Below are 12,830 nucleotides of genomic sequence, written 5' to 3' on the forward strand. Positions count from 1 at the left end.
ACCCTTCGAACCCCCTTAAGGAGGTCCCGCTCCGCCTTCTCTCCCAGAAGGTGATTTTCCTGGTGGCAATCACCTCGCTATGCAGGGTGTCTGAACTGACAGCACTCCTGCAGACAGCCCTTCCTGGCTTTTCACCAGGACAAGGTAGTTCTCCGTACGGTCCCATCCTTCCTTCTGAAGGTTGTATCCAACTTCCACCTCAATGAGGAAATTTCTCTGCCTTCCCTTTGTCCGGTCCCGGTTCATAGAGTGGAGAAGGCTCTGCATACGCTTGACCTTGTCAGGGCATTGCATATATGTGTCTAGGACTGCGTCCTTCCGGAGATCTGATTCTTTTTTTCCTTCTTCCGGAAGGTGGCCGCAAGGGTCTGCCAGCTTCCAAAGCTACCCTTGCCAGGTGGATCAAATCCACCATACAAGAGGCCTACCGCCTTAGGAATTCTCCTCTTCCAGCTGGTATTACGGCACGCTCTACACGGGCAGTAGGGGCCTCTTGGGCCATTCGGCACAACAAGTGTGTAAGACGGCCACTTGGACTAGCCTACACACGTTTACTAAACACTACAGAGTTCATACCCAGTCCTCAGCGGACGCGAGCCTGGGTAGATGTGTTCTGCAAGCGACGGTGCCCCAAGTGTAGGGGCTTGTCTGCACAATATTCGTCCACTGCTTCCCACCCAGGGACTGCTTTGGGACGTCCCATGGTCCTGTGTCCCCCAATGAGGCAACATAATAAAGGAGATTTTTGTGTACTCGCCGTAAAATCTTTCTCTTAGCCTCTAATTGGGGGACACAGCTCCCACCCTGTTGCCCTTCCGGGCCGTTGTTACTGTCGAGTTCTCATATTGTTTGCTTGAGCTAGCACATAGTTGCCTTCTTATAGGCATGGTTATAATATTCATGTTACGTTCCTCCTAATGCTTTTGCACAAAACTGGAGAAGGCTGACTCCGTCCAGGGGTGTATACTGCAGAGGAGGAGCCACAGTTAATCTTTTTTCAGATTATGCATAGTGTCGCCTCCTAGTGGACAGCAGCATAACACCCACGGTCCTGTGTCCCCAAATTAGAGGCTAAGAGAAAGAGATTGTACGGTGAGTACACAAAAATCTCCTTTTTATTTTCAGTCGTCATACCGCCTCCCCACTCCCAACCCCCCCCCCCCCAAAAAAAAAAGAGCAAAGGGCTAAAAATGCCACATGAACCCAAATATTGTAAAAATGAAAACTGCAGCTCAACAAACAAAAAAACAACTTCTAACCGAGCTCCAGTGATGGAAAGGAAAAATTTTACGGGTCTCGGAAAATGGTAAAACAAGCCAAAGTTTAATTCTATTTTTATTATTTGCAAACTTCAGATTTTAAACAGTTTTTAATAGAGGATCTATGGACTGTTATGACTAATAGAGCCGATTAGATTGCTGTAATTACACTCAACTTTTTTTGTTACAAGTGCACATGATGGGACTTCAGTGCACCTTTAGCATGGCAAGGAGCTCAGTGCATGGATCATGTGACACGGGCGCCGATGGGTGGGGTTTGTGACTGGCTTCTGGCGCGAGCATGTTAAATGTCACTGTCCGTGATTGACAGCGGCATTTAACTTGGTAACCCCAACCTCATGCTGACTTCCGTTTTCATTGCAAAAACCTGCTGACAGATTCCTTTTTTTTTTTACGGTGTTTTCACATTGCGCTTTTCTCCTCATCCGTAGGTCCTGTTGGGGTTTACGCCTCCTTATATTCGGGCGTATGCACCAATGGGGCCATAGAATGTAATGGGGCGAACGTTTAGAGGCGGACACTTAGACCTAGTGTGATTTCACATTGCGCTTTTCTTCTAAGGGAACTGCTATACCAAGACAGGTTCTCAAACCTGGCTTTATTCCGTTGGGGGGGGGGGGGGGGAGATCTTATTACAATGTAGAAATATGAGGAGACTGTGCAGACACATTTATAATTTTTAGTTACGTTTCAGTTTTTTTTTTGTTCTCCATTCTACAGTGATTTTGTTGAGATCTTCCATCAGTTTGAACTGCATTTCACAAGTTATTGTTTTATTTTTATTTTTCCTTGGATGAGAAAAAAACATTTCAGCACTTAGATGGCATCCAAATGGAGCCCTAAGGCCGGCAATAGTGAGAGTAAGGTTTAATAATCATCATAGATGCAGATTCTTTACTGTTAGAGCTGTGAGATTATGGAACTCTCTGCCACATGATGAGGTAATGGCTGATTCACTAATGTACAATCGGGGTCTAGATACCTTTCTTGAAAACTATAATCTTACAGGTTCTGAGCATTGGATTCTGTGATGGGACGATGATTCGGGGATCTAGTGTGATTTCCGTATGTGGAGTCAGGAGCCAATTGTTTCCCTAATGTGGGGCAATTGGCATCTGGCCATGGGGTTTTTGTCTTCCTCTGGGTCAGCATGTTGGGTGAGAGATCGATCTCGAATGACTAAAGTCTACCTTAAACACTGTGAAACTAAATTGCTGCGCTTGGTAGAAAATAGTGTAACTTGTGTGTACACTTTTTCTTATTAGCAGTGGTAAAGGTAACACATTTTTGAGTTAAATCTACTTACTATTGTAACATATGTAATGTTACATTTTCACACATCCCGATGGAAAAATTGGAACACCTGTGAGATAAAAATACTCGCTATGCCCCCAGATGAATGCCTTGAGGGGTCTAATGGGCCCTTGTTGTTGGATTTTTCTGCTGTTCCGGCACTTGGGGTCCCTGCAAATGGCACCCTCAAACTATTCCAGCCAAATGTGTGCTAAAAAAAACTATTAAATAATGCTCATTCCGTTTTCAACTCTGCCGTGAAACACAAGTTCACCTTAAGGAGAAATTTCGTTACAAATTGTGGGGTCTTTTTCCTATAGTAGCCCTTGTCAGAAATGCAATTGGGGATGAAACATTTTGGAGGAGTGGTGTTTTTTTATTTATTTATTTATTTATTTTTTTTTTGTTATAACTGCCCAAAGTTTTGAACTGCGAAGCACCTGTGGGCGCAAAATGCTCAACAGCCTTGGAGAGATTTCTTGAGGGGTATAGTTTGTAAAATGGAGTCACTTGTGGGGAGGTTTTGGCTTCTCAGGGGCTCTATAAATGTGACCTGGCGTCCGCTAGCTGATTGTCTCCCGTCTAAGTGAGCACATCTGATTTTTACAGATACATTGCCATTCTGTAACATTAACTCTAAATGGTCTTGGAAGTGATTAATTGCTGCTGTAAAATAGTGGATTGTATGTGGACTGCACACACATTACGTGAGAAAAAGTCTTATTTTTATACATGAGACTGTCCGATTATTTTTTTTTTTTTCCCTCGTGAATCTTCCCCTTACTGTGCAGTTGCCTCTGAGCTGGTGAGTAGCTGCTGTGATGCAGCACAGGATTTCTATAATAAACATAAATCGTATCAAGCTAAATGTAACTAGAAATGTCTGAATCACTAGGCAGAAGACTCCTGGCAGATTTGAAAAATTTGGTCTGGTCAGGATCACCAGAACTGGCTGTGGTGGGAAGGTGTTAACGAAAAATAGGGAGGACAAAATGATGATAAATGTAACATCAGAACATATTAGGGTTTCACAACTCTATATTCATAATGCAGTCTAGTAGGAATGTGGCCGGTAGCATGCATATCGCATACTTGTGGTCACATGACAGCTTGCTGTTGGCCCCAGAGTATCCTTGCAGCGCACTATTTAAGATTCAAAAGTCTGATGTGACATATTGACTAACGATGTGTAGTTTTAAACTGGACACCCCTTTAAAATATCAAAATGAGTTGGTCTGGAATGGGTTAATAGCCTCAACCTCCAGTCCTCTTATCTTTTGTGTGTTGCTGCTATTATAGCATTGGAAAAGCAAATGGGCCCAGCAATGGAATCCTCAGTGTATATGGAACCTTACTAATTGTTCACCTAGAAAGCGTTCTTGGCTGTGGATCCGGACTAACTTTCTGCTCTATCCTTTCTAGGTTCCAAGTTAGATGACCCTTGTAGCTTTGGCCACACTCAGTTTCACCTTGTGCCGGACAAATTCAAGAGGGAGAGGCTACAAAAGCTGAACCGAGGAGACCACGCAGAAGTATTCCTGCGAGCAAATGCCATAGCAAGCCTTTTTGCCTGGACGGGAGCTCAAGCCATGTACCAAGGTGCGTTGTACGAGTGAGTGCATTGGTTTAAAGCAGGATCTGCCCTAAATGTGTGATGGAGGTAGATCTCGCCTCTGAGTCCTGCATCATCTCCGGATTGGTGCCAAGACTTGCACTGCTGAGTATGTAGGTGACTACACACCTGAGCTGCGTCCTCTATGACTTCTATGGGAATTCTGAAAACTACTATACATATATATTTTCTTTAATTCTGGCCTTTTTATTGTCCGGCCTTAGCATACATCTTTTCAGTTACTGTGTCTGCAGACTTGTGAATCCTCATGTAGCGTGTGCTGCTCACTGTGAGGATTCTCCAGCAGTGGACGCGTGACCACAGTTATGCGTTTTGCATACATGCGGTGACGTGCCAACTGGATGTGTCTGATCTCGGGCAATACACTTGCATTGAGCGAGACCGCGCACTTCTAGTCTAATTGTGGGCGGAAGTATGAAAATCGCATACCTGCAGTCACATAACCATCTGCTGCTCCCAGCAATGAAGAATTCTCAGTGTGCAAGTTTGCGGTTCCATAGTGACTTGTAGCCTAATGCCGGACAAGCCCTTTAAAGTATTATGAGTGGATCTCATTGGGCTCCAAACCCTAAGGACTCACACTGGCAAGTAGCATCCAATGATTCTCTCGTGCAAAAGAAACGGATGCTATATGCGAATGACTCTCCGCTCAAGCTGCGAGCATGATCAGTGTCATTGTACTGTGATCTGATTCTCAAATGCGAAAGAATCTGATCACGGGTGTGGGAAAAAATAGAGAACTTAATTTCTCCATTCCGTGAGTCGGTGTATATCTGACTGCACTCGGCTGGTATTCAACTGCAGTCTGCAGTTTTGCATGCACCCATAGACTTGTATGGGTGCGTGCCATCCTATTTACGCTGAAATTGCAGCGTAGAAAACGCTAAATGCTAGTCTGCAGTACTCCATAGTATACAGTGGATTACAAAAGTAATCACTCCCCTTGGCATTTTTCCTGTTTTGTTACCTAACAACTTGGAATTTTTTTTTTTTTTTTTATATTTATTTGTGTTTGCATAAGTTGATGTAAAGAACATGCCTACAGCTGTAAACATTTGTTTTTCCTTTTTGTATTGTGAGGCAAATAGACAAAATAACTTGAAACTTCAGTGTGCTTAACTATTCACCCCCCTTAAAGTCAGTGCTTTGTAGAGCCTCCTTTTGCTGCAATTACAGTTGCAAGTCACTTTGGATAAGTCTCTATGAGCTTTCCACTTTTCACTGGGATTTTTGTCCATTCCTCAAAGCAAAACTACTCCAGCTCATTCAAATTGGATGGTTTCCTCTGGTAAAAAGCAATCTTCAAGTCTGAGCAGATTATCAATTGGATTGAGATCCAGGCTTTCATTAGGCCACTCCAAAACATTTACATGTTTACCCTTTAACCACTCGAGGGTTGCTTTAGCAGTATGCTTTGGGTCATTGTCTTATTGGAAGGTGATCCTCAGTCCCAGCCTCAAATCAATAACAAACAGATTTTTCTCAACAAAATTCCTGTATTTCACACCATCCATTTTCCTTTTGACTAGGGACATTTTCTCTAGTCACCTTCCACGACGGCATATGGAGGTTGTCTCTTTGCCCTAATGGGGAACAGGAAACACAGAGAGGTTTAAAAGGACCTCCCACCTGCCAGTGTCTTTCCTGTTCCCCATGGGACAGGGAGAGGTCTCCAGGTGCTGTAGTGGCCGGCGACTGCGGTACCTTTATGCAGGCTTTGCCTGTCAGAGCCGGGCAGCTGTTGTCGCGTTCCGCCTCCTCCTTTTGCTGCTCCCGTCGTCCTGCTGTGCAGGTGCCTCGGGACCCCCTCCCGGCCTTCCCGCGCCCCCACGAGGGCAAAGCAGGCCTGGGAACCCTCACCGGGCTCCTCCATGAGCTGCCCGGCGTTCTCCCCCTCCATCGGCGGCGTTCCGGATGTGACGTCGGCACTCTCGCACGTCACTTCCGGTCCTTCATTCCTCTGGAAGCCGGTTCTTCCAGGATCGCCGGCCGGCGTGTCGGACTAATGGCGTCCCCTCACATGGATCCTGGAGGGGGAGGGGGAACTCTTGATTGCTGGAGGCAGGTGCAGGACAGCGTTCTTAAACCCTGCTGAACCACCACTGAGGTAAGGCTATTTCCCCAGTATGGATGGTTCCTTGTGCCCTGCGTCTGCGGAGCCCAGCGCTACCCCTGCTACAGTGAGTGTTTTGCAGGGATAGGATCCGGGAGGTAGTACCTATAGGGGGTTTAGTGTCCTCACTCCTCTCTCCCTTTCCATTTCAGGGAGAGAAGTCTGCCCCTAAAGCCGCTATTAAAAAGAAGTGCCCAGTCTGTTCTACTAAATTCCCTCTTAACTGGGACAAAAAACTCTGCCAGCCATGTACTGACAAGATTGTAAAAGCTGAGCAACCATCTCTGCTGGATGAAATTCGCTCCTTAGTAAAACAGGAAGTGCAATCTTCATTAGCAGCTTTTAATCCTCCGCCTCCGCCACCACATTCCCCAGCTAAAAAGAGGAAAATTCAGGTAGTTGAATCGGACTCTAATTCAGACCTTTCCCATACTTCATCTGTGGGCTGGGAAGATCCTGTATCACCTAAAGCTGAGGTCAGGAAATACCTCTTTTCCTCAGATTACATTGAGGATCTAGTTTCTGCTGTCCGTAATACTATGGGCCTAGAAGAGGAATATGAACCGCAGTCCGTACAGGATCAGATGTTTGGTGGGCTCAGATCGCTAACATTGTTAGTATGATTAATCAGGAATGGGAACAGCCTGAGAAACGCCTCAGTACCCCTTCAGAGATGAAGCATAGATTTCCTCTAGAGGGTGTAACAATCAAATTGGACATTCCTAAGGTTGATGTGCAGGTGGCTAGAGTCGCCAAAAGAACAGCACTCCCTTTTGAGGATTCCTCACAATTAAAGGATCCTATGGACAGAAAGATTGAAAGTCTCCTAAAAAAAGTCTTGGGAAACTTCTACGTCTATCCTTAAGGCCAATGTCGCTTCCACTTGTGTTGCCCGGGCCCTCTCCTGCTGGTTGGAGAAATTAGAGTCTCATATATCTCAGGGTACCCCAAGAGGTGAATTATTAGATTCACTTCCCATCCTGCATAGAGCCTCTGGGTTTCTGGCTGATGCTTCTCTAGAATCCGTTAGAGTAGCCGCCAGATCTCTCGTACTCTCCAACTCTGCTAGAAGAGCCCTCTGGCTTAAAATGTGGAGCGGTGATATCACCTCAAAGGCCAAGTTGTGTGCTATACCCTTTAAGGGAGATTGTTTTCGGTCCGGCCTTAGACGATATTCTTGACAAGGCTACTGACAAGAAAAAGGCACTCCCGGAGCAAAAACAACCGAGGAAACGGTTTTTTCGTGCCCCATAGTCTCAGCCCCCTCAAGCAAGAGGGAAAGGCAAAACCGGCAGGTGGAGTTACGCAAAGGGTAGAGGGAAAAATATTTTTGTCCCCCAGCAGCAGCAGCAACAGTCCCAACAGGACAAGCAATGACTCCGACCCGGTAGGGGGGGAGACTCTCAAAATATGTGGGTCAGTGGGAAAATATCACCAGTTCCCACTGGGTCCTCAATGTCATCAAGGAGGGCCTATTGATCGAGTTAATTTCTTCCCCCCCCCTCAGGGTCTAAAAGTTACTACCCTTCCGACCTCAAGAGATCACAATTTGTTGACATTGGGTCTCAGGGATCTTATGGAATCAAATGTGATCTCCCCAGTTCCATATCTGGAACAGGGAAAAGGACATTATTCCCGACTATTCTTAGTACCCAAACCCTCAGGGGATGTACGAATTATTATAAACCTAAAAGGTCTAAACCAACATGTGAAATATTGCAAGTTCAAGATGGAGTCTGTAAGATCTGCAATTCCTCTGATAGGACATCACTCCTTTATGGCAACCATCGACCTAAAGGATGCATATTTTCACATTCCTATCCACCCGAGACACAGAAAATACCTCAGGTTTGCGATACAGGGGAGTCATCGAGTGGAGCACTATCAGTTTGGAGTCCTTCCCTTCGGCATTTCCTCAGCACCAAGAGTATTCTCCAAGATCATGGCAGAGGCAGTGTCATTTATCCGGAGTCAAGGTGTCTGTATAGTGCCCTACCTGGACGATCTCCTGATAGTAGCCCCCACCGAGATGTCCCTGATGTCCCATGTGTCAACCACTTTGGAGATATTGAAGTCTCTGGGTTGGATTCCAAACATGAAGAAGTCTCAGCTTCAACCCTCAAAAACCAGAAAGTTCTTGGGTGTGGTTCTGGACTCAACAAAACAGATGTCCTTTCTCCCATACGATCACAGGCTACCATTAGTAGCAAAAGTCAGAAAATTCAAGGAGACGAGATTTCCTACTCTTCGAGAAGGAATGTCTCTCTTAGGCTCCATGACAGCCTGCATACAATCGGTGGCTTGGGCTCAAGCTCACTCGAGAATTCTCCAAACCCACATTCTAGACAGGTGGGATGGTCGACCTGGCACTCTAACAAAAAGGATTCACACACCCGGTCGAGTGAAAGCATCCTTAACATGGTGGATGAATTCCAGAAACCTCCTGAAGGGTGTGAGCTGGATTCAGCTTCCGCTAACCACGATCAAGACAGATGCCAGCAGGATGGGCTGGGGAGCCATAATAAATCACGTTCCTTACCAAGGTCTTTGGAACCAGTCGATCAGCGAGAAATCGTCAAATTTCAGAGAGCTCAAAGCTGTGGAAGAGGCCCTGTTAGCAGCAAGCCGTCAGATTTCTTTTCAACATGCCCAGATCTATTCGGACAATATGACCACGGTGGCTCATATCAAGCACCAGGGCAGTACAAAATTCCTCAGTTTGAAAAAGATCTCCGCTCGAATTTTTTATTGGGCCGAAAAACACTTACTGTCCCTGACGGCAATTCACCTGAAAGGGACTGCAAATATTCAAGCAGACTACCTGAGTCGCCAGGACATTCATCCTGGCGAGTGGAGCCTGGACCTTCAAACGTTCAACATGCTAGTACAAAAGTGGGGTCTTCCAGAGGTCGACCTCTTTGCCTCTCACCAGAACGCAAAAGTCAAAACCTTTTTTTCCTTGAACCCAAGAGGCAATCCCAGAGGAGTGGATGCCCTAGTCCAAGATTGGCACTTCCAGCTTGCCTATGCATTTCCGCCAATCCCAATCCTTGCAAAGGTTCTAAGAAAGATACGAATAGAAGGGACTCTGACTATTCTGATAGCTCCCTTTTGGCCCAAAAGAAGTTGGATCAACTTGATCATCCAACTACAAGTGGATGGACCGGTAATGTTACCTCTGAAGAACAATCTCCTCTCTCAGGGTCCTATTCTCCACGAAGACCCTCAGAAATGGAACTTAGCGGCGTGGTTACTGAAGCCCAAGTCTTGAAAGCAAAAGGACTATCGGACCCTGTCATAGCCACTCTCCAAAAATCGAGAAAGCCAGTAACCAACGCCATCTACAACAAAATCTGGAAAAAGTTTTCGTCGTTTTGTTTGCCTAACCTTCCAGACCAATATACCTAACATTTTAGATTTTTTACAAAAAGGCTTAGAAATGAGTCTTAGACCCAGTACTCTCAAGGTCCAGGTCTCGGCACTTAGTTCCTTTTTTGATCAAGATCTAGCAGGTCATCGCTGGATCAAAAGGTTCTTAACATCAGCAACTAGGATGAATCCTAGAAAACAGATCATAGTTCCCCCATGGGATCTCAATGTAGTGCTCCAAGGTCTTACAGGCCCGCCTTTTGAACCTTTGTCCTCCTGCTCTCTTCAAAATCTTGCCTATAAAACTGTTTTTTTTAGCCATAACTTCGGCTAGAAGAGTGGGTGAACTACAAGCCTTATCTATAAGAGAGCTGTATCTTCTAGTGAGAGATGACTCAATAGTACTTCGTCTAGATCCTTCTTTTCTTCCGAAGGTAGTCTGACTTTCATCGTTCCCAAGAGATTGTTCTACCAACTTTTTGCCATAATCCTGCAAACTCGGAAGAAAGAAGATTCAACACTCTGGATGTCCGACGTATTCTTCTACAATACTTAGATCAGACCCGTGCTCTCAGAACCGATCATAACCTCTTTGTCCATCTCTCTGGGCAAAATAAGGGGAAAAAAGTAGCTAAAAGTACCATTGCTACATGGATCAAAAAAGCCATTACGGAAGCCTACCTTGCTCAAAACAAAATACCTCCAGTAGGGATCAAGGCCCATTCAACAAGATCTACGTCAGTCTCCTGGGCAGAAAGAGCAGGTGCATCCCCAGAGCAGATCTGCAGGGCAGCAACGTGGTCTTCACTTCATACCTTCTCTAATCATTACAGATTAGATGTATTGTCCAATAAGGACTTAGTCTTCGGCCGTAAAGTTCTCCAGGCCGTTGTCCCTCCCTAGTGCCAAATTAGTTGGTATTCCTACATATGCCGTCGTGGAAGGTGACTAGAGAAAATAGAATTATTCTTACCTTTAATTCGGTTTCTAGGAACCTTCCACGACGGCACTAATTTCCCACCCGATACATATTCCTGGACTAGTTCTGGGATTCAGAAGGTAAACCGGTGCTATGGTTTCAGTTGTAAGTCACTGGCAGGTGGGAGGTCCTTTTAAACCTCTCTGTGTTTCCTGTTTCCCATTAGGGCAAAGAGACAACCTCCATATGCCGTCGTGGAAGGTTCCTAGAAACCGAATTAACGGTAAGAATAATTCTATTTTCTCTGTCCCTGCTGCCGAAAAGCATCCCCCACAACATGATGTTTCCACCACCATGTTTCACTGTGGGGATGGTGTTCTTGGGGTGATGAGCTGTGATGGTTTGGGCCAGACATACCTTTTACCTTTGTGGCCAAAAAATCTAAATTTTTGTCTCCTCTGAGCACAGCACCTTTCTCCGTACATTTGCGGCGTCTCCCACATATCTTTTGGCAAACTCTCTAAACGAGCTTTACAATTTTTGTGTGTACTGCTTATTGTGGTTTTATGGACAGATACTCCAGTCTCTGCTTGGGAACTCTGCAGCTCATTCAGGGTTATTCTTTGGTCTCTGTGCTGCCTCTCTGATTAATGCCCTCCTTGTCTGGGCTGAGAGTTTTGGTGTACAGCTCTCTTGGCAGGGGCATTGTGGTACCATGTTCTTTTGTTTGATAATGGATTTGATGATGCCCTGGGGGATCATCAGAGATTGGGATATTTTTTATAACCCAACGCTGACTTGTCTTTCTCAATAACTTTGTCCCTGACTTGTTTGGAGAGCTCCTTGGTCTTCATGGTGTTGTTTGGTGAGTGGTGTTGCCGCCTCTGTGGCTTTTCAGAAAAGATAGTGTGTGTGTGTGTGTGTGTGTACTAACAGACATGGAACACCTAAATTGCACACAGGTGGGCTTCCTATTACTGAGACAGTGAAGATAGTTTATTGCACCAGAAAGTGCTAATGATCACACACATATCCGATTAAAAAAATATTTAGGCACAGGTTGTAATGTAACACAATAGGTAAAAAGCCAAGATGGGTGGGAGGTTTTGATGTGTGAATATTTTCACAAGCCACTGTGACATTAGATTGAGTGCTATCGGTGTTGTACGCTGGCTACGCGCCACTGTGAGCGAGCTCTAGCAGTGAGTGGCAGTATGTTGGCTTTGTGGTTATCTATGTAGGTCCAGCCGCACACAGATGTGGTTCTGCTTGTGGGGTGATCGGTCTGATGCCTCGTTACCGAGCTGTCCTCTGGCAATGACTGTGCCGCAGTGCAGACCTAATAACAACTGCCTAGTGCCACCGGCTTATGTTTTGTGCTCCTAATTCTTTCCCTTTTATTCTCCCGCAGGCTTCTGGAGTCAGGCAGATGTCACGCGGCCTTTTGTCTCACAAGGTGTTATTTCTGACGGGAGGCATTTTTCATTTTTCTGCTACCAGCTGAATACTTTGGCTCTGGCCGTGGATGCAGACAAAGACCCAAATCGTAAGAACATTTGCTGGGGAACGGAAAGCGCTCCTCTATATGAAACGGTGGAAAAAGACGACATCAAAGGATTTAATGATGATGTGTTTAGACAGCTAGTTCGCTTTTTCCTCAACTCGCCGGCTTAGCTCCATGGCCTCAAAGAAAAGAATAAACTTTCCTAGCTATTTCATATGTACATATATATATATATTTCAGAAATTGCCTCCTTGCAGTCCAGGAAATAAAATGAATTCTCAGATTTTTACCACGTTATGATTGTTTGTTTTTCATGCAAGAAAGCACACGTTTTTTTTTTTTTCTGTAATGTTTGTGATTATACTTTGAGCAGTAAAGCGAATCTTTCACCAGACAGACCGTTTCCAGCGATTTATCACTTACTGAGCTGCCTGTCGTTTTGATGAAATTCCTTTATCTGCTGCAGATCTAGCAGTTCTCTGAACGCTGAGCTCTGTATAACCCCGCCCACAGCACTGATTGGTAGCTGTCTGCCCATGCACAGTGTACACAACTACCAATCAGTGGTGTGGGCGGGGTTATACAGAGCTCATGAATAGTGAGGGCTACATGGCAGAAGGGTTACTAGTCCCCTAGTAATAATGTCCTGCTGATAATACTGATCTTATATAAACTACAAGCAGCCCAGTAAGTGACACATCATTATAATTAGGGTCTCT

The 12,830-nt window shown here is 45.3% G+C and overlaps 1 protein-coding gene across 2 annotated transcripts in view; it reads left to right on the top strand.

Moving 5' to 3' along the window:
* Positions 1-12,400, top strand: part of MRPS30 (mitochondrial ribosomal protein S30) — a 35,148-nt gene extending 22,748 nt beyond the window's left edge. The window contains exons 4-5 of one of the 2 annotated variants that reach the window (XM_069748662.1): positions 3,996-4,185; positions 12,019-12,219. In XM_069748662.1, coding sequence (XP_069604763.1) covers positions 3,996-4,185; positions 12,019-12,076 — 248 coding nt within the window. In that variant the 3' untranslated portion in view covers positions 12,077-12,219. Of the gene's footprint in view, positions 1-3,995; positions 4,186-12,018 lie in introns of both variants that reach the window. The other variant, XM_069748653.1, reaches the window with a different exon arrangement.
* The last annotated feature ends 430 nt before the right edge of the window (positions 12,401-12,830 follow it).

This window comes from Ranitomeya imitator, chromosome 1 (genome assembly GCF_032444005.1).
Source record: "Ranitomeya imitator isolate aRanImi1 chromosome 1, aRanImi1.pri, whole genome shotgun sequence".
NCBI classification, from domain to species: domain Eukaryota; kingdom Metazoa; phylum Chordata; class Amphibia; order Anura; family Dendrobatidae; genus Ranitomeya; species Ranitomeya imitator.